At 46.8% G+C, this 21475-nt stretch overlaps 1 protein-coding gene across 3 annotated transcripts in view; it reads right to left on the reverse strand.

Moving 5' to 3' along the window:
* Positions 1-21475, reverse strand: part of LOC106583165 (inositol 1,4,5-trisphosphate-gated calcium channel ITPR1) — a 178362-nt gene that overhangs the window by 153220 nt on the left and 3667 nt on the right. For all 3 annotated transcript variants that reach the window (XM_045705740.2, XM_045705739.2, XM_045705741.2), the window contains exon 3: positions 9159-9229. In XM_045705740.2, coding sequence (XP_045561696.2) covers positions 9159-9229 — 71 coding nt within the window. The remainder of the gene's footprint in view (positions 1-9158; positions 9230-21475) is intronic.

The raw sequence follows: 21475 nt of genomic DNA on the forward strand, positions 1-21475 counted from the left end.
CTTCCAGCCATGCTGAAACATCCTCATTTGTTCCTCTTAGGGCGACACTTAGACCTACCATGGATCCATATTACACTCCTTCCATTACTGCAAAGTACACCATCACAAAACACCATGCTTTTCTCACCTCTTCAGCGATTATTACACACACTAACACAGACAATTGCTAAAACCCCACAAATTGTGCATGGAACATCCACGCATATTGAAATGGTGAACATACTGCAGTCCCGGGAAAAAGTACTGATACTGAATGTTTTCCGATCTTTAACCAAAACCTAATATTAAATAATGGGAACCTGAGTTAACAAATAACAAAAACTATTTTTACTTATTTTATTTAATTAACAAAGTTATGCAACACCCAATTCACCTGTGCGAAAAAGTAATTTCCCCTTTACACTGAATAACTGGTTGTGCCACCTTTAGCTGCATTGACTGCAACCAAATACTTCCTGTAGTTGTTGATCAGTCTCTCACGTTGCTGTGGATACATTTTGGACCACTCTTACATGCAGAACTTAACTACCCTAATTTCCGGACTATTAGCCTCAACTTTCTTCCCAGGCTTTGAACGTTGCGGCTTAAACAAGGACGCGGCTAATATATGGATTTTTCCCGCTTTCAATTTTTTTTCTCAAAAAAAAACACATTCTGTGACGTGCTCAGTTTTTTGGCGGCATGAAGCTTTCATTAGACCAATGAAATTGCCGAACGGGTTAAGGTCAAACAACTTTTTGTTTACTGTTTATATTAAATCGAGCGCTCTCAAACTTCCCATTATTCTGATTACGGTAGTCATTTAGTCACCCTGATTCCTGGGGGTACAACAAAGTATTTGCAGCCACTCGACATCAGTGTAAATCGTGCATATAAGGTGGCGCTCCGTGTTCAGTGGGAGGCTTGGATGACAAGTGGGGAGAAATCCTTCACTAAAACGGGCCGCATGCGAAGAGCAACTTATGGTCAAGTCTGCCAGTGGGTCCTGACATCGTGGAGCATTGTCAAAAAATCCACTATCATCAACGGGTTTCGAAAGGTTGGACTGCTGCATGTTGAAGGGGGCTCAGCGGGGGATTTGCCTCCGGATGAAAGTGACGAGAGCGACAATGAAAACGATCCAATATCGGATGAAGCAATTCTGAGGCTATTCAACTCCGACACCGAAGGAGATGGTTTCAGTGGTTTCAGTGCACAGGAGGAGGAAGATGGTGACCAATGACTTTCTTGGTAGGCTACTGTTTACTGCTAATTTTGTATTTTTTGTTACAAGCCGTGTTTCGTTAAAGCCTATTTATTTTTGTTACAAGCCGTGTTTCGTTAAAGCCTGTGTAAAGTTCATTTCGTTCAATGTACCGGTAGGCACCTGCGGCTTATAGACATGTGCGGCTTATTTATGTTCAAAATAATATATATTTTTTAATTCAGTGGGTGCGGCTTATATTCAGGTGCGCTTAATAGTCCGGAAATTACGGTAAGCAACTTTTGTGGGTTTTCAAGTATGAACTGCTTGTTTCAAGTCCTGACACAACATCTCCAATGGGATTAGGTCTGGACTTTGACTAGGCCATTCCAAAACTTCAAATGTGTTGCTTTTTAACCATTTTCATGTAGACTTGATTGTCCTGAGCCAGCAAAGCATCCCCACCACCACACTACCACCACCATGCTTGACCGTTGGTATGAGGTTCTTACTGTGGAATGCAGTGTTTGGTTTTTCTCATCCAAAATGTTTGCCAAAAAGCACCTGGAAGCACCTGGATGATCATCACGACTCTTGGAAGAATGTTCTATGGACAGATGAGTCAAAGTATAACTTTTTGGACGACATGGGTCCCATTATGTCTGGCGAAGCCCAAACACTACATTCCACAGTAAGGACCTCATACCAACGGTCAAACATGGTGGTAGTAGTGTGATAGTTTGGGGATGCTTTGTTGTATGGAAGTTCTGAATTAATCAAGCCTGAAAAAATAAAAACTCAATACAAATTATGATTGTGCCGTTACACAATACATAGCCTACCGCATATTATACATAGCAGAAAACATAAAACAAAACAGATTTAAGATATCTTCGCTACAAAATTGGTCTAGCCTATACTCCAAATGTAAACAAATTTGAGTAAATGCTTTTTGAGTGTGGACTGTATTATTATGCATACTGGGTGGACTGGTTACCTTATGCTACACTCTAAAACGTCTATCTATGAGTCTGGGAGAGAACGTATATCCCCATGCAATGCTGTTGGTCCATTAATTGTGCAGTGCGGCTTACAGTTAGCCTACAATTAGTGAATTGGTAATTGGTTTGAATAGCCTAATAGGGATTTTTATATTTTCATCATTAATTGGGTGACACATTCCCTTTAGCTATACAGAATCTCTCACCACCGTGCATTTCCAAATCAAATGTTATTGGTCACATACATGTGATTAGCAGATGTTATTGGTCACATACACGTGATTAGCAGATGTTATTGGTCACATACACGTAATTAGCAGATGTTATTGGTCACATACACGTAATTAGCAGATGTTATTGGTCACATACACGTAATTAGCAGATGTTATTGGTCACATACACGTGATTAGCAGATGTTATTGGTCACATACACGTAATTAGCAGATGTTATTGCGGGTGTAGAGAAATGCTCCTCTCTCCTTCATTCCTTTCTCCAGCATGCTGACGAGCTGTCAATTTAGTGAAATATGTTTCATTGTGAAAACATGTTACTATCAATGTTCACGAACAGATTTCACTTGGTTTCCTAAATGTAGTACTGGGTAGCTGCAGGAACAGGGTTGGAGAGCACATGGCATACAGAGTTTGGGAGGAATAACACCTGTCGGGGCAGCGAGAGCATGCTCCTCAAACAAGAATAACACCTGTCGGGGCAGCGAGAGCATGCTCCTCAAACAGGAATAACACCTGTCGGGGCAGCGAGAGCATGCTCCTCAAACAGGAATAACACCTGTTGGGGCAGTGAGAGCATGCTCCTCAAACAGGAATAACACCTGTTGGGGCAGTGAGAGCATGCTCCTCAAACAGGAATAACACCTGTTGGGGCAGTGAGAGCATGCTCCTCAAACAGGAATAACACCTGTTGGGGCAGTGAGAGCATGCTCCTCAAACAGGAATAACACCTGTTGGGGCAGTGAGAGCATGCTCCTCAAACAGGAATAACACCTGTTGGGGCAGTGAGAGCATACTCCTCAAACAGGAATAACACCTGTCGGGGCAGCGAGAGCATGCTCCTCAAACAGGAATAACACCTGTTGGGGCAGTGAGAGCATGCTCCTCAAACAGTGGTTGATGCGTGGAGTGAAATAAGTGTTATATTCATATCTCAGCTGCTCATGAACTAGCCTACAGCCTATGGCATAGAGCATAGCCAGATAACATACAGCAGGCCAACTCTTCTGTTCTTCTGAAATACATGTTCTTCATATCATGTTTCTTTAGACCTGCCTAAAATAAATCATGGATTTGTGATTGTGTATATTAAATTGACTTATTATACCTTTTAAATGTAGATGCTCCAAATGCCCTCATCGTCGGCTTGTCCGTGTGGAGGCCTGGAGATGCTAAACGAGTATGTTAATTAACGGTCAATTACCGTGAGAACGTGAGTCTTTTGCATGACAACAGCCGGCTGGCAACATTTCATGACCACCACAGCCCTAGTCGCAAGTTCAGTTGTACTTCCTGTGACGGAGCTATATATAGCCCAACTGCAAAACCCAGAGAAAACATCTTCCTTCATGGGCCTCAATGTGTTCACAGCCTCACAACATAGAGAAGATGATACACAAACACACACTGATAAAAAAAAATGGACACACACAGAGATACAAGCATTAACACACACACACACACACACACACACACACCAAAGAGAGCAGTGCTTTTTGAAGTTCATGTGGACAGGGAGTGATACTGACGATAGCACCAATAAAACGCAGTGGATCACAATAAGAAACATCTCCAGTGGATCACAATAAGAAACATCTCCAGTGGATCACAATAAGAAACATCTCCAGTGGATCACAATAAGAAACATCTCCAGTGGAACACAATAAGAAACATCTCCAGTGGATCACAATAAGAAACATCTCCAGTGGATCACAATAAGAAACATCTCCAGTGGATCACAATAAGAAACATCTCCAGTGGATCACAATAAGAAACATCTCCAGTGGATCACAATAAGAAACATCTCCAGTGGAACACAATAAGAAACATCTCCAGTGGAACACAATAAGAAACATCTCCAGTGGATCACAATAAGAAACATCTCCAGTGGATCACAATAAGAAACATCTCCAGTGGATCACAATAAGAAACATCTCCAGTGGAACACAATAAGAAACATCTCCAGTGGAACACAATAAGAAACATCTCCAGTGGAACACAATAAGAAACATCTCCAGTGGATCACAATAAGAAACATCTCCAGTGGATCACAATAAGAAACATCTCCAGTGGATCACAATAAGAAACATCTCCAGTGGATCACAATAAGAAACATCTCCAGTGGATCACAATAAGAAACATCTCCAGTGGATCACAATAAGAAACATCTCCAGTGGATCACAATAAGAAACATCTCCAGTGGATCACAATAAGAAACATCTCCAGTGGAACACAATAAGAAACATCTCCAGTGGATCACAATAAGAAACATCTCCAGTGGATCACAATAAGAAACATCTCCAGTGGAACACAATAAGAAACATCTCCAGTGGATCACAATAAGAAACATCTCCAGTGGATCACAATAAGAAACATCTCCAGTGGATCACAATAAGAAACATCTCCAGTGGATCACAATAAGAAACATCTCCAGTGGAACACAATAAGAAACATCTCCAGTGGAACACAATAAGAAACATCTCCAGTGGATCACAATAAGAAACATCTCCAGTGGATCACAATAAGAAACATCTCCAGTGGATCACAATAAGAAACATCTCCAGTGGAACACAATAAGAAACATCTCCAGTGGATCACAATAAGAAACATCTCCAGTGGATCACAATAAGAAACATCTCCAGTGGATCACAATAAGAAACATCTCCAGTGGATCACAATAAGAAACATCTCCAGTGGATCACAATAAGAAACATCTCCAGTGGATCACAATAAGAAACATCTCCAGTGGAACACAATAAGAAACATCTCCAGTGGATCACAATAAGAAACATCTCCAGTGGATCACAATAAGAAACATCTCCAGTGGATCACAATAAGAAACATCTCCAGTGGATCACAATAAGAAACATCTCCAGTGGAACACAATAAGAAACATCTCCAGTGGATCACAATAAGAAACATCTCCAGTGGATCACAATAAGAAACATCTCCAGTGGAACACAATAAGAAACATCTCCAGTGGATCACAATAAGAAACATCTCCAGTGGATCACAATAAGAAACATCTCCAGTGGAACACAATAAGAAACATCTCCAGTGGATCACAATAAGAAACATCTCCAGTGGAACACAATAAGAAACATCTCCAGTGGAACACAATAAGAAACATCTCCAGTGGATCACAATAAGAAACATCTCCAGTGGAACACAATAAGAAACATCTCCAGTGGAACACAATAAGAAACATCTCCAGTGGATCACAATAAGAAACATCTCCAGTGGAACACAATAAGAAACATCTCCAGTGGAACACAATAAGAAACATCTCCAGTGGATCACAATAAGAAACATCTCCAGTGGAACACAATAAGAAACATCTCCAGTGGATCACAATAAGAAACATCTCCAGTGGATCACAATAAGAAACATCTCCAGTGGATCACAATAAGAAACATCTCCAGTGGATCACAATAAGAAACATCTCCAGTGGATCACAATAAGAAACATCTCCAGTGGATCACAATAAGAAACATCTCCAGTGGATCACAATAAGAAACATCTCCAGTGGAACACAATAAGAAACATCTCCAGTGGAACACAATAAGAAACATCTCCAGTGGAACACAATAAGAAACATCTCCAGTGGAACACAATAAGAAACATCTCCAGTGGAACACAATAAGAAACATCTCCAGTGGAACACAATAAGAAACATCTCCAGTGGATCACAATAAGAAACATCTCCAGTGGATCACAATAAGAAACAACTCCAGTGGATCACAATAAGAAACATCTCCAGTGGATCACAATAAGAAACATCTCCAGTGGATCACAATAAGAAACATCTCCAGTGGATCACAATAAGAAACATCTCCAGTGGATCACAATAAGAAACATCTCCAGTGGAACACAATAAGAAACATCTCCAGTGGAACACAATAAGAAACATCTCCAGTGGATCACAATAAGAAACATCTCCAGTGGATCACAATAAGAAACATCTCCAGTGGATCACAATAAGAAACATCTCCAGTGGAACACAATAAGAAACATCTCCAGTGGATCACAATAAGAAACATCTCCAGTGGATCACAATAAGAAACATCTCCAGTGGATCACAATAAGAAACATCTCCAGTGGAACACAATAAGAAACATCTCCAGTGGATCACAATAAGAAACATCTCCAGTGGAACACAATAAGAAACATCTCCAGTGGAACACAATAAGAAACATCTCCAGTGGATCACAATAAGAAACATCTCCAGTGGATCACAATAAGAAACATCTCCAGTGGAACACAATAAGAAACATCTCCAGTGGATCACAATAAGAAACATCTCCAGTGGATCACAATAAGAAACATCTCCAGTGGAACACAATAAGAAACATCTCCAGTGGATCACAATAAGAAACATCTCCAGTGGAACACAATAAGAAACATCTCCAGTGGATCACAATAAGAAACATCTCCAGTGGATCACAATAAGAAACATCTCCAGTGGATCACAATAAGAAACATCTCCAGTGGAACACAATAAGAAACATCTCCAGTGGATCACAATAAGAAACATCTCCAGTGGAACACAATAAGAAACATCTCCAGTGGATCACAATAAGAAACATCTCCAGTGGATCACAATAAGAAACATCTCCAGTGGATCACAATAAGAAACATCTCCAGTGGATCACAATAAGAAACATCTCCAGTGGATCACAATAAGAAACATCTCCAGTGGATCACAATAAGAAACATCTCCAGTGGAACACAATAAGAAACATCTCCAGTGGATCACAATAAGAAACATCTCCAGTGGAACACAATAAGAAACATCTCCAGTGGATCACAATAAGAAACATCTCCAGTGGATCACAATAAGAAACATCTCCAGTGGAACACAATAAGAAACATCTCCAGTGGATCACAATAAGAAACATCTCCAGTGGATCACAATAAGAAACATCTCCAGTGGAACACAATAAGAAACATCTCCAGTGGAACACAATAAGAAACATCTCCAGTGGATCACAATAAGAAACATCTCCAGTGGATCACAATAAGAAACATCTCCAGTGGAACACAATAAGAAACATCTCCAGTGGATCACAATAAGAAACATCTCCAGTGGAACACAATAAGAAACATCTCCAGTGGAACACAATAAGAAACATCTCCAGTGGAACACAATAAGAAACATCTCCAGTGGAACACAATAAGAAACATCTCCAGTGGAACACAATAAGAAACATCTCCAGTGGAACACAATAAGAAACATCTCCAGTGGAACACAATAAGAAACATCTCCAGTGGATCACAATAAGAAACATCTCCAGTGGATCACAATAAGAAACATCTCCAGTGGAACACAATAAGAAACATCTCCAGTGGATCACAATAAGAAACATCTCCAGTGGAACACAATAAGAAACATCTCCAGTGGATCACAATAAGAAACATCTCCAGTGGATCACAATAAGAAACATCTCCAGTGGAACACAATAAGAAACATCTCCAGTGGAACACAATAAGAAACATCTCCAGTGGAACACAATAAGAAACATCTCCAGTGGAACACAATAAGAAACATCTCCAGTGGAACACAATAAGAAACATCTCCAGTGGATCACAATAAGAAACATCTCCAGTGGATCACAATAAGAAACATCTCCAGTGGATCACAATAAGAAACATCTCCAGTGGATCACAATAAGAAACATCTCCAGTGGATCACAATAAGAAACATCTCCAGTGGATCACAATAAGAAACATCTCCAGTGGATCACAATAAGAAACATCTCCAGTGGAACACAATAAGAAACATCTCCAGTGGATCACAATAAGAAACATCTCCAGTGGATCACAATAAGAAACATCTCCAGTGGAACACAATAAGAAACATCTCCAGTGGAACACAATAAGAAACATCTCCAGTGGAACACAATAAGAAACATCTCCAGTGGAACACAATAAGAAACATCTCCAGTGGATCACAATAAGAAACATCTCCAGTGGATCACAATAAGAAACATCTCCAGTGGATCACAATAAGAAACATCTCCAGTGGATCACAATAAGAAACATCTCCAGTGGATCACAATAAGAAACATCTCCAGTGGAACACAATAAGAAACATCTCCAGTGGATCACAATAAGAAACATCTCCAGTGGAACACAATAAGAAACATCTCCAGTGGATCACAATAAGAAACATCTCCAGTGGATCACAATAAGAAACATCTCCAGTGGAACACAATAAGAAACATCTCCAGTGGATCACAATAAGAAACATCTCCAGTGGATCACAATAAGAAACATCTCCAGTGGAACACAATAAGAAACATCTCCAGTGGATCACAATAAGAAACATCTCCAGTGGATCACAATAAGAAACATCTCCAGTGGATCACAATAAGAAACATCTCCAGTGGATCACAATAAGAAACATCTCCAGTGGATCACAATAAGAAACATCTCCAGTGGATCACAATAAGAAACATCTCCAGTGGATCACAATAAGAAACATCTCCAGTGGATCACAATAAGAAACATCTCCAGTGGATCACAATAAGAAACATCTCCAGTGGATCACAATAAGAAACATCTCCAGTGGATCACAATAAGAAACATCTCCAGTGGATCACAATAAGAAACATCTCCAGTGGATCACAATAAGAAACATCTCCAGTGGATCACACTGTGGAAACAGACTGGATTTACTGAGGTGATGTGATGCAGCGCGAGCTGCTATAGTAGGATGAGATGGGAGTGTACCATTCTCTTACCTCTGAACTTTTTGGGGGGGTTGTTCAGGTCCCCTGTGTCGGGCTGTACAACACAGCGGTCATCTACCAGCCTGTGGAGGGAAGAGACAATGACGCATGTCAAGTCAGAAACACACAGATAGTGGACCACACACCCTTCACATGCAAATAAACTTGAACAGTTTCAACATTATAAATGTGCACCACACATACAAATCTGCAAGCACATAGCTTTCTTTATTTATCAGATATAAGCCGCATGCTCCCCTTTCCACAAGGGTTATTGAATAAAAGCACCACGTACACCCATAAAAAGTACCGTTTTTTCATAACACTTCACCACAGAGCTCTGTTTATTTTGACTCCCTCAGTCACTATATTTAGACCAATCACATACTTGTGATTACACCATGAGGTTTCCTGTATTGCCATGGCTCCTCTACAGTCCACCCAATTATGAGGAAGAAATGAGAGTGAGGATTAGCTGGCCACGGCTAGTGGGCGAACTGGCTAGCAATCCTGCCGGTGACAAATGTAGCTTTTTACTGGCTCATAATAACGGCTGCCTGGACCCCGGCCAGATACCACCTCCATCCCAGTCATGTTCCTGTGGAGTTTACACACACACAGTCAGTCGCACTACACATGGACCTGTCTGCACCAGGGATACACCGCTCTGAACATGACATAACACACTGAGGCTGCAGTCTACAGCGTCGACCTCAGCAGAGCATTAACAGCATAGCTATACTGAGCATCTGATTCATATCATAGTAAGTTGTCAGAAAAGAGAACCAATGATGAGGGCTGTCATGACATTCTGTCAGCCAGTGGCTGTCATTCAATTAACTCTGTCTGGTCTCCGTCTGTCTGTCTGGTCTCCGTCTGTGTGTCTGGTCTCCGTCTGTCTGTCTGGTCTCCGTCTGTCTGTCTGGTCTCCGTCTGTCTGTCTGGTCTCCGTCTGTCTGTCTGTGTGTGTGTGTCTGGTCTCCGTCTGTCTGTCTGTGTGTGTGTGTCTGGTCTCTGTCTGTCTGTGTGTCTGGTCTCTGTCTGTCTGTGTGTCTGGTCTCTGTCTGTCTGTGTGTCTGGTCTCCGTCTGTCTGTGTGTCTGGTCTCCGTCTGTCTGTGTGTCTGGTCTCCGTCTGTCTGTGTGTCTGGTCTCCGTCTGTCTGTGTGTCTGGTCTCCGTCTGTCTGTGTGTCTGGTCTCCGTCTGTCTGTGTGTCTGGTCTCCGTCTGTCTGTGTGTCTGGTCTCCGTCTGTCTGTGTGTCTGGTCTCCGTCTGTCTGTGTGTCTGGTCTCCGTCTGTCTGTGTGTCTGGTCTCCGTCTGTCTGTGTGTCTGGTCTCCGTCTGTCTGTCTGTGTGTGTGTGTCTGGTCTCTGTCTGTCTGTCTGTGTGTGTGTGTCTGGTCTCTGTCTGTCTGTGTGTCTGGTCTCTGTCTGTCTGTGTGTCTGGTCTCTGTCTGTCTGTGTGTCTGGTCTCTGTCTGTCTGTGTGTCTGGTCTCCGTCTGTCTGTGTGTCTGGTCTCCGTCTGTCTGTGTGTCTGGTCTCCGTCTGTCTGTGTGTCTGGTCTCCGTCTGTCTGTGTGTCTGGTCTCCGTCTGTCTGTGTGTCTGGTCTCCGTCTGTCTGTGTGTCTGGTCTCCGTCTGTCTGTGTGTCTGGTCTCCGTCTGTCTGTGTGTCTGGTCTCCGTCTGTCTGTGTGTCTGGTCTCCGTCTGTCTGTGTGTCTGGTCTCCGTCTGTCTGTGTGTGTGTGTGTGTCTGGTCTCCGTCTGTCTGTGTGTGTGTGTGTGTCTGGTCTCCGTCTGTCTGTGTGTGTGTCTGGTCTCCGTCTGTCTGTGTGTGTGTCTGGTCTCCGTCTGTCTGTGTGTGTGTCTGGTCTCCGTCTGTCTGTCTGTGTGTCTGGTCTCCGTCTGTCTGTCTGTGTGTCTGGTCTCTGTCTGTCTGTCTGTGTGTCTGGTCTCTGTCTGTCTGTCTGTGTGTCTGGTCTCTGTCTGTCTGTCTGTGTGTCTGGTCTCTGTCTGTCTGTCTGTGTGTCTGGTCTCTGTCTGTCTGTCTGGTCTCTGTCTGTCTGTCTGGTCTCTGTCTGTCTGTCTGTGTGTCTGGTCTCTGTCTGTCTGTCTGTGTGTCTGGTCTCTGTCTGTCTGTCTGTCTGTGTGTCTGGTCTCTGTCTGTCTGTCTGTCTGTGTGTCTGGTCTCTGTCTGTCTGTCTGTCTGTGTGTCTGGTCTCTGTCTGTCTGTCTGTGTGTCTGGTCTCTGTCTGTCTGTCTGTGTGTGTGTCTGGTCTCTGTCTGTCTGTCTGTCTGTGTGTCTGGTCTCTGTCTGTCTGTCTGTCTGTGTGTCTGGTCTCCGTCTGTCTGTGTGTCTGGTCTCTGTCTGTCTGTGTGTCTGGTCTCCGTCTGTCTGTGTGTCTGGTCTCCGTCTGTCTGTGTGTGTGTGTCTGGTCTCCGTCTGTCTGTGTGTGTGTCTGGTCTCTGTCTGTCTGTGTGTGTGTCTGGTCTCTGTCTGTCTGTCTGTGTGTCTGTGTGTCTGGTCTCTGTCTGTCTGTCTGTGTGTCTGGTCTCTGTCTGTCTGTCTGTGTGTCTGGTCTCTGTCTGTCTGTCTGTGTGTCTGGTCTCTGTCTGTCTGTCTGTGTGTCTGGTCTCTGTCTGTCTGTCTGTGTGTCTGGTCTCTGTCTGTCTGTCTGTGTGTCTGGTCTCTGTCTGTCTGTCTGTGTGTCTGGTCTCTGTCTGTCTGTCTGTGTGTCTGGTCTCTGTCTGTCTGTCTGTGTGTGTCTGGTCTCTGTCTGTCTGTCTGTGTGTGTGTCTGGTCTCTGTCTGTCTGTCTGTGTGTGTGTGTGTCTGGTCTCTGTCTGTCTGTCTGTGTGTGTGTGTGTCTGGTCTCTGTCTGTCTGTCTGTGTGTGTGTGTGTCTGGTCTCTGTCTGTCTGTCTGTGTGTGTGTGTGTCTGGTCTCTGTCTGTCTGTCTGTGTGTGTGTGTGTCTGGTCTCTGTCTGTCTGTCTGTGTGTGTGTGTGTCTGGTCTCTGTCTGTCTGTCTGTGTGTGTGTGTGTCTGGTCTCTGTCTGTCTGTCTGTGTGTGTGTGTGTCTGGTCTCTGTCTGTCTGTCTGTGTGTGTGTGTGTCTGGTCTCTGTCTGTCTGTCTGTGTGTGTGTGTGTCTGGTCTCTGTCTGTCTGTCTGTGTGTGTGTGTGTCTGGTCTCTGTCTGTCTGTCTGTGTGTGTGTGTGTCTGGTCTCTGTCTGTCTGTCTGTGTGTGTGTGTGTCTGGTCTCTGTCTGTCTGTCTGTGTGTGTGTGTGTGTCTGGTCTCTGTCTGTCTGTCTGTGTGTGTGTGTGTGTCTGGTCTCTGTCTGTCTGTCTGTGTGTGTGTGTGTCTGGTCTCTGTCTGTCTGTCTGTGTGTGTGTGTGTCTGGTCTCTGTCTGTCTGTCTGTGTGTGTGTGTGTCTGGTCTCTGTCTGTCTGTCTGTGTGTGTGTGTGTCTGGTCTCTGTCTGTCTGTCTGTGTGTGTGTGTGTCTGGTCTCTGTCTGTCTGTCTGTGTGTGTGTGTGTCTGGTCTCTGTCTGTCTGTCTGTGTGTGTGTGTGTCTGGTCTCTGTCTGTCTGTCTGTGTGTGTGTGTGTCTGGTCTCTGTCTGTCTGTCTGTGTGTGTGTGTGTCTGGTCTCTGTCTGTCTGTCTGTGTGTGTGTGTGTGTCTGGTCTCTGTCTGTCTGTCTGTGTGTGTGTGTGTCTGGTCTCTGTCTGTCTGTCTGTGTGTGTGTGTGTCTGGTCTCTGTCTGTCTGTCTGTGTGTGTGTGTGTCTGGTCTCTGTCTGTCTGTCTGTGTGTGTGTGTGTCTGGTCTCTGTCTGTCTGTCTGTGTGTGTGTGTGTCTGGTCTCTGTCTGTCTGTCTGTGTGTGTGTGTGTCTGGTCTCTGTCTGTCTGTCTGTGTGTGTGTGTGTCTGGTCTCTGTCTGTCTGTCTGTGTGTGTGTGTGTCTGGTCTCTGTCTGTCTGTCTGTCTGTGTGTGTGTCTGGTCTCTGTCTGTCTGTCTGTCTGTGTGTGTGTCTGGTCTCTGTCTGTCTGTCTGTCTGTGTGTGTGTCTGGTCTCTGTCTGTCTGTCTGTCTGTGTGTGTGTCTGGTCTCTGTCTGTCTGTCTGTCTGTGTGTGTGTCTGGTCTCTGTCTGTCTGTCTGTCTGTGTGTGTGTCTGGTCTCTGTCTGTCTGTCTGTCTGTGTGTGTGTCTGGTCTCTGTCTGTCTGTCTGTCTGTGTGTGTGTCTGGTCTCTGTCTGTCTGTCTGTCTGTGTGTGTGTCTGGTCTCTGTCTGTCTGTCTGTCTGTGTGTGTGTCTGGTCTCCGTCTGTCTGTCTGTCTGTGTGTGTGTCTGGTCTCCGTCTGTCTGTCTGTCTGTGTGTGTGTCTGGTCTCCGTCTGTCTGTCTGTCTGTGTGTGTGTCTGGTCTCCGTCTGTCTGTCTGTCTGTGTGTGTGTCTGGTCTCCGTCTGTCTGTCTGTCTGTGTGTGTGTCTGGTCTCCGTCTGTCTGTCTGTCTGTGTGTGTGTCTGGTCTCCGTCTGTCTGTCTGTCTGTGTGTGTGTCTGGTCTCCGTCTGTCTGTCTGTCTGTGTGTGTGTCTGGTCTCCGTCTGTCTGTCTGTCTGTGTGTGTGTCTGGTCTCCGTCTGTCTGTCTGTCTGTGTGTGTGTCTGGTCTCCGTCTGTCTGTCTGTCTGTGTGTGTGTCTGGTCTCCGTCTGTCTGTCTGTCTGTGTGTGTGTCTGGTCTCCGTCTGTCTGTCTGTCTGTGTGTGTGTCTGGTCTCCGTCTGTCTGTCTGTCTGTGTGTGTGTCTGGTCTCCGTCTGTCTGTCTGTCTGTGTGTGTGTCTGGTCTCCGTCTGTCTGTCTGTCTGTGTGTGTGTCTGGTCTCCGTCTGTCTGTCTGTCTGTCTGTGTGTCTGGTCTCCGTCTGTCTGTCTGTGTGTCTGGTCTCGTCTGTCTGTCTGTGTGTCTGGTCTCGTCTGTCTGTCTGTGTGTCTGGTCTCTGTCTGTCTGTCTGTGTGTCTGGTCTCTGTCTGTCTGTCTGTGTGTCTGGTCTCTGTCTGTCTGTCTGTGTGTCTGGTCTCTGTCTGTCTGTCTGTGTGTCTGGTCTCTGTCTGTCTGTCTGTGTGTCTGGTCTCTGTCTGTCTGTCTGTGTGTCTGGTCTCTGTCTGTCTGTCTGTGTGTCTGGTCTCTGTCTGTCTGTCTGTGTGTCTGGTCTCTGTCTGTCTGTCTGTGTGTCTGGTCTCTGTCTGTCTGTCTGTGTGTCTGGTCTCTGTCTGTGTGTGTGTCTGGTCTCTGTCTGTCTGTCTGGTCTCTGTCTGTGTGTGTGTCTGGTCTCTGTCTGTCTGTCTGTCTGTGTGTCTGGTCTCTGTCTGTCTGTCTGTGTGTCTGGTCTCTGTCTGTGTGTGTGTCTGGTCTCTGTCTGTCTGTCTGTGTGTGTGTCTGGTCTCTGTCTGTCTGTCTGTGTGTGTGTCTGGTCTCTGTCTGTCTGTCTGTGTGTGTGTCTGGTCTCTGTCTGTCTGTCTGTGTGTCTGGTCTCCGTCTGTCTGTCTGTGTGTCTGGTCTCCGTCTGTCTGTCTGTGTGTCTGGTCTCCGTCTGTCTGTCTGTGTGTCTGGTCTCTGTCTGTCTGTCTGTGTGTCTGGTCTCTGTCTGTCTGTCTGTGTGTCTGGTCTCTGTCTGTCTGTCTGTGTGTCTGGTCTCTGTCTGTCTGTCTGTCTGTCTGGTCTCTGTCTGTCTGTCTGTCTGTCTGTCTGTCTGGTCTCTGTCTGTCTGTGTGTGTGTCTGGTCTCTGTCTGTCTGTGTGTGTGTCTGGTCTCTGTCTGTCTGTGTGTGTGTCTGGTCTCTGTCTGTCTGTGTGTGTGTGTCTGGTCTCGTCTGTCTGTCTGTGTGTGTGTGTCTGGTCTCCGTCTGTCTGTCTGTGTGTGTGTGTCTGGTCTCCGTCTGTCTGTCTGTGTGTGTGTGTCTGGTCTCCGTCTGTCTGTCTGTGTGTGTGTGTCTGGTCTCCGTCTGTCTGTCTGTGTGTGTGTGTCTGGTCTCCGTCTGTCTGTCTGTGTGTGTGTGTCTGGTCTCCGTCTGTCTGTCTGTGTGTGTGTGTCTGGTCTCCGTCTGTCTGTCTGTGTGTGTGTGTCTGGTCTCCGTCTGTCTGTCTGTGTGTGTGTGTCTGGTCTCCGTCTGTCTGTCTGTGTGTGTGTGTCTGGTCTCCGTCTGTCTGTCTGTGTGTGTGTGTCTGGTCTCCGTCTGTCTGTCTGTGTGTGTGTGTCTGGTCTCCGTCTGTCTGTCTGTGTGTGTGTGTCTGGTCTCCGTCTGTCTGTCTGTGTGTGTGTGTCTGGTCTCCGTCTGTCTGTCTGTGTGTGTGTGTCTGGTCTCCGTCTGTCTGTCTGTGTGTGTGTGTCTGGTCTCCGTCTGTCTGTCTGTGTGTGTGTGTCTGGTCTCCGTCTGTCTGTCTGTGTGTGTGTGTCTGGTCTCCGTCTGTCTGTCTGTGTGTGTGTGTCTGGTCTCCGTCTGTCTGTCTGTGTGTGTGTGTCTGGTCTCCGTCTGTCTGTCTGTGTGTGTGTGTCTGGTCTCCGTCTGTCTGTCTGTGTGTGTGTGTCTGGTCTCCGTCTGTCTGTCTGTGTGTGTGTGTCTGGTCTCCGTCTGTCTGTCTGTGTGTGTGTGTCTGGTCTCCGTCTGTCTGTGTGTGTGTGTCTGGTCTCCGTCTGTCTGTGTGTGTGTGTCTGGTCTCCGTCTGTCTGTCTGTGTGTCTGGTCTCCGTCTGTCTGTCTGTGTGTCTGGTCTCCGTCTGTCTGTCTGTGTGTCTGGTCTCCGTCTGTCTGTCTGTGTGTCTGGTCTCTGTCTGTCTGTGTGTGTGTCTGGTCTCTGTCTGTCTGTGTGTGTGTCTGGTCTCCGTCTGTCTGTGTGTGTGTCTGGTCTCCGTCTGTCTGTGTGTGTGTCTGGTCTCCGTCTGTCTGTCTGTCTGTGTGTGTGTCTGGTCTCCGTCTGTCTGTCTGTCTGTGTGTGTGTCTGGTCTCCGTCTGTCTGTCTGTCTGTGTGTGTGTCTGGTCTCCGTCTGTCTGTCTGTCTGTGTGTGTGTCTGGTCTCCGTCTGTCTGTCTGTCTGTGTGTGTGTCTGGTCTCCGTCTGTCTGTCTGTCTGTGTGTGTGTGTCTGGTCTCCGTCTGTCTGTCTGTCTGTGTGTGTGTGTCTGGTCTCCGTCTGTCTGTCTGTCTGTGTGTGTGTCTGGTCTCCGTCTGTCTGTCTGTCTGTGTGTGTGTCTGGTCTCCGTCTGTCTGTCTGTCTGTGTGTGTGTGTCTGGTCTCCGTCTGTCTGTCTGTGTGTGTGTGTGTCTGGTCTCCGTCTGTCTGTCTGTGTGTGTGTGTGTCTGGTCTCCGTCTGTCTGTCTGTGTGTGTGTGTCTGGTCTCCGTCTGTCTGTCTGTGTGTGTGTGTCTGGTCTCCGTCTGTCTGTCTGTGTGTGTGTGTGTCTGGTCTCCGTCTGTCTGTGTGTGTGTGTCTGGTCTCCGTCTGTCTGTGTGTGTGTGTCTGGTCTCTGTCTGTCTGTGTGTCTGGTCTCTGTCTGTCTGTCTGTGTGTCTGGTCTCTGTCTGTCTGTGTGTCTGGTCTCTGTCTGTGTCTGTGTGTCTGGTCTCTGTCTGTGTCTGTGTGTCTGGTCTCTGTCTGTCTGTCTGTGTGTCTGGTCTCTGTCTGTCTGTCTGTCTGTGTGTCTGGTCTCTGTCTGTCTGCCTGTCTGTGTGTCTGGTCTCTGTCTGTCTGCCTGTCTGTGTGTCTGGTCTCTGTCTGTCTGCCTGTCTGTGTGTCTGGTCTCTGTCTGTGTGTCTGTGTGTCTGGTCTCTGTCTGTGTGTCTGTGTGTCTGGTCTCTGTCTGTCTGTCTGTGTGTGTGTCTGGTCTCTGTCTGTCTGTCTGTGTGTGTGTCTGGTCTCTGTCTGTCTGTCTGTGTGTGTGTCTGGTCTCTGTCTGTCTGTCTGTGTGTGTGTCTGGTCTCTGTCTGTCTGTCTGTGTGTGTGTCTGGTCTCTGTCTGTCTGTCTGTGTGTGTGTCTGGTCTCTGTCTGTCTGTCTGTGTGTGTGTCTGGTCTCTGTCTGTCTGTCTGTCTGTGTGTGTGTCTGGTCTCTGTCTGTCTGTCTGTCTGTGTGTGTGTCTGGTCTCTGTCTGTCTGTCTGTCTGTGTGTGTGTCTGGTCTCTGTCTGTCTGTCTGTCTGTGTGTGTGTCTGGTCTCTGTCTGTCTGTCTGTCTGTGTGTGTGTCTGGTCTCTGTCTGTCTGTCTGTCTGTGTGTGTGTCTGGTCTCTGTCTGTCTGTCTGTGTGTGTGTCTGGTCTCTGTCTGTCTGTCTGTGTGTGTGTCTGGTCTCTGTCTGTCTGTCTGTGTGTGTGTCTGGTCTCTGTCTGTCTGTCTGTGTGTGTGTCTGGTCTCTGTCTGTCTGTCTGTGTGTGTGTCTGGTCTCTGTCTGTCTGTCTGTGTGTGTGTCTGGTCTCTGTCTGTCTGTCTGTGTGTGTGTCTGGTCTCTGTCTGTCTGTCTGTGTGTGTGTCTGGTCTCTGTCTGTCTGTCTGTGTGTGTGTCTGGTCTCTGTCTGTCTGTCTGTGTGTGTGTCTGGTCTCTGTCTGTCTGTCTGTGTGTGTGTCTGGTCTCTGTCTGTCTGTCTGTGTGTGTGTCTGGTCTCTGTCTGTCTGTCTGTGTGTGTGTCTGGTCTCTGTCTGTCTGTCTGTGTGTGTGTCTGGTCTCTGTCTGTCTGTCTGTGTGTGTGTCTGGTCTCTGTCTGTCTGTCTGTCTGTCTGTCTGGTCTCTGTCTGTCTGTCTGTCTGTCTGTCTGTCTGTCTGTCTGGTCTGTCTGTGTGTCTGTCGGGTCTGGGCTCTGTCTGTCGGGGGTCTGGGCTCTGTCTGTCTGTGTGTGTGTGTGTCTGGTCTCTGTCTGTCTGTGTGTGTGTGTGTCTGGTCTCTGTCTGTCTGTGTGTGTGTGTGTCTGGTCTCTGTCTGTCTGTGTGTGTGTGTGGTGTCTGGTCTCTGTCTGTCTGTGTGTGTGTGTGTGTGTCTGGTCTCTGTCTGTCTGTGTGTGTGTGTGTGTGTCTGGTCTCTGTCTGTCTGTGTGTGTGTGTGTGTGTCTGGTCTCTGTCTGTCTGTGTGTGTGTGTGTGTGTCTGGTCTCTGTCTGTGTGTGTGTGTGTGTGTGTCTGGTCTCTGTCTGTGTGTGTGTGTGTGTGTGTCTGGTCTCTGTCTGTCTGTGTGTGTGTGTGTGTGTCTGGTCTCTGTCTGTCTGTCTGTGTGTGTGTCTGGTCTCTGTCTGTCTGTCTGTGTGTGTGTCTGGTCTCTGTCTGTCTGTCTGTGTGTGTGTCTGGTCTCTGTCTGTCTGTCTGTGTGTGTGTCTGGTCTCTGTCTGTCTGTCTGTGTGTGTGTCTGGTCTCTGTCTGTCTGTCTGTGTGTGTGTCTGGTCTCTGTCTGTCTGTCTGTGTGTGTGTCTGGTCTCTGTCTGTCTGTCTGTGTGTGTGTCTGGTCTCTGTCTGTCTGTCTGTGTGTGTGTCTGGTCTCTGTCTGTGTGTCTGTGTGTGTGTCTGGTCTCTGTCTGTGTGTCTGTGTGTGTGTCTGGTCTCTGTCTGTGTGTCTGTGTGTGTGTCTGGTCTCTGTCTGTGTGTCTGTGTGTCTGGTCTCTGTCTGTGTGTCTGTGTGTCTGGTCTCTGTCTGTGTGTCTGGTCTCTGTGTCTGTGTGTCTGGTCTCTGTGTCTGTGTGTCTGGTCTCTGTGTCTGTGTGTCTGTGTGTCTGGTCTCTGTCTGTCTGTGTCGTGGTGTGTCTGTCTGGTGTGTCTGTCTGGTGTGTCTGTCTGGTGTGTCTGTCTGGTGTGTCTGTCTGGTGTGTCTGTCTGGTGTGTCTGGGCTCTGTCTGTCGGGGGTCTGGGCTCTGTCTGTCGGGGGTCTGGTGTCGGGGGTCTGGTGTCGGGGGTCTGGTGTCGGGGGTCTGGTGTCGGGGGTCTGGTGTCGGGGGTCTGGTGTCGGGGGTCTGGTGTCTGTCTGTGTGTGTGTCTGGTCTCTGTCTGTCTGTGTGTGTGTCTGGTCTCTGTCTGTCTGTGTGTGTGTCTGGTCTCTGTCTGTCTGTGTGTGTGTCTGGTCTCTGTCTGTCTGTGTGTGTGTCTGGTCTCTGTCTGTCTGTGTGTGTGTCTGGTCTCTGTCTGTCTGTGTGTGTGTCTGGTCTCTGTCTGTCTGTGTGTGTGTCTGGTCTCTGTCTGTCTGTGTGTGTGGTCTGGTCTCTGTCTGGTCTGTGTGTGTGTCTGGTCTCTGTCTGTCTGTGTGTCTGGTCTCTGTCTGTGCTGCTGTGGTCTGGTCTCTGTCTGTCTGTGTGTCTGGTCTCTGTCTGTCCGTGTGTGTCTGGTCTCTGTCTGTCTGTCTGGTGTGTCTGGTCTCTGTCTGTCTGTCTGTGTGGTGTCTGGTCTCTGTCTGTCTGTCGTGTGTGTGTCTGGTCTCTGTCTGTCTGTCTGTGTGTGTCTGGTCTCTGTCTGTCTGTCGTGTCTGTCTGTGTGTCTGTCTGGTGTGTCTGTCTGTCTGGTGTGTCTGTCTGTCTGGTGTGTCTGTCTGTCTGGTGTCGTCTGTCTGTCTGGTGTGTCTGTCCGGTGTGTCTGTCCGGTGTGTCTGTCCGGTGTGTCTGTCCGGTGTGTCTGTCCGGTGTGTCTGTCTGGTGTGTCTGTCTGGTGTGTCTGTCTGGTCGCTGTCGTCGGGGTCTGGGCTGCTGTCTGTCGGGGGTCTGGGCTCTGTCTGTCGGGGGTCTGGGCTCTGTCTGTCGGGGGTCTGGGCTCTGTCTGTCGGGGGTCTGGGCTCTGTCTGTCGGGGGTCTGGGCTCTGTCTGTCGGGGGTCCAGGGATCCTCTAGCAGCACTAACATTACTAACCATCCACCCCCTTGTAAATCACATGTAAACAGTATCAAACCAGCAGTTGATGGCTTGTCTTCGCAAACTGGAATAAATATGTAATATAATCAATGTATAGCCACAGCAATAAGTGAGTGACAAGGAGTGTGGCAGAAGCACATTCATTTAAAGACAAATATTTTTTTTATTTAACTAGGCAAGTCAGTTAAGAATAAATTCTTATTTTACAATGACAGCCTACCCCGGCCAAACCCATCCCCAAACCCAGACGATGCTGGGCCAATTGTGCGCCGCCCTATGGGACTCTCGATTACAGACGGTTGTGATACAGGCCAGGATCGAACCAGGGTCTGTAGTGACGCCTCTAGCACTGAGATGCAGTGCCTTAGAGCGCTGAACCACTCGGGAGCCCAAAAGTGTTAATAATGTTATGGCATGTGTTATCAGTTACTGTGAGGAGTACAGTGCACACTATGCACACAGTGACAAGTAGCACAGATCTGGATCAAATGGACCAAAATACATAACATTACTAATGCAGGAGTCATACAGTATGACAGTCCCCTACATGTCATCTTGACCCAGAACAATAACCAAACCTGCATTGAATCCATTATGACTGAAGTCAGGTGAGATTGATGGAGAATACAATGGACAGCAGTGAATGAGAAGTTAAATTATGGAGAAGAAAGGGGGGTGTGTGTGTGTGTGTGTGTGTGTGTGTGTGTGTGTGTGTGTGTGTGTGTGTGTGTGTGTGTGTGTGTGTGTGTGTGTGTGTGTGTGTGTATGAGGAGTTCTAGGACAGGGATCATCAACACGGCTGATATTTTTATTGAGCGGGTGGTCAGGGAGCCAGAACATATTTAGTAGACTCTAAATTGACAGCAAGAAGCCCAAACAGATATAACATTTAACTAAAACAATCATTTGAAACATTACTTCCATTGTATAAGATCACATATCTGTAGTAAGTGTGGGAATATTTGCTGGTGTTTTTATAGTCTAATGTCCAGTTTGTATATATTTTGATTTGCTCAGAAAAGCAGGCCGCTAGTTGGGGAACCCTGTTGTAGGAGATTTCCTGTGGAGTGTTTACACGTTCTCACTGGTATTATGACCCTATATAAATGTTTTCTCTTGCTCACACACAAACATCTCTTATCATTGTGTGTCCAATATTGTCTATGGATCACCAACAGTCTACACATACCATACACAGGCTTCCTCCCTACCTTTCTCCCTCCCTCCCAGACATCTCTCGCACACAATCACACCTTATCATTGTGTGTTAATTAGTTCCCTATTTCCCATTCTTCCCAGTCTACATACCATCATGGTCATAGAGATACCCAGGACCAGACTACCACTTCAAAGGGCTTAGTTTGACCAGCTCTGTTCTTTGAGAAAAGTGGAAATGTCATTTACCCTTCCAAACCACTCGGTATCAGTGGCCCACAGATGGCAGAGGGGCCCCTGAGCAGCACACACAGCCCTGTGTGCCAG

The sequence above is a fragment of the Salmo salar genome, chromosome 22, assembly GCF_965601325.2.
Source record: "Salmo salar chromosome 22, fSalSal1, whole genome shotgun sequence".
Lineage (NCBI taxonomy): Eukaryota > Metazoa > Chordata > Actinopteri > Salmoniformes > Salmonidae > Salmo > Salmo salar.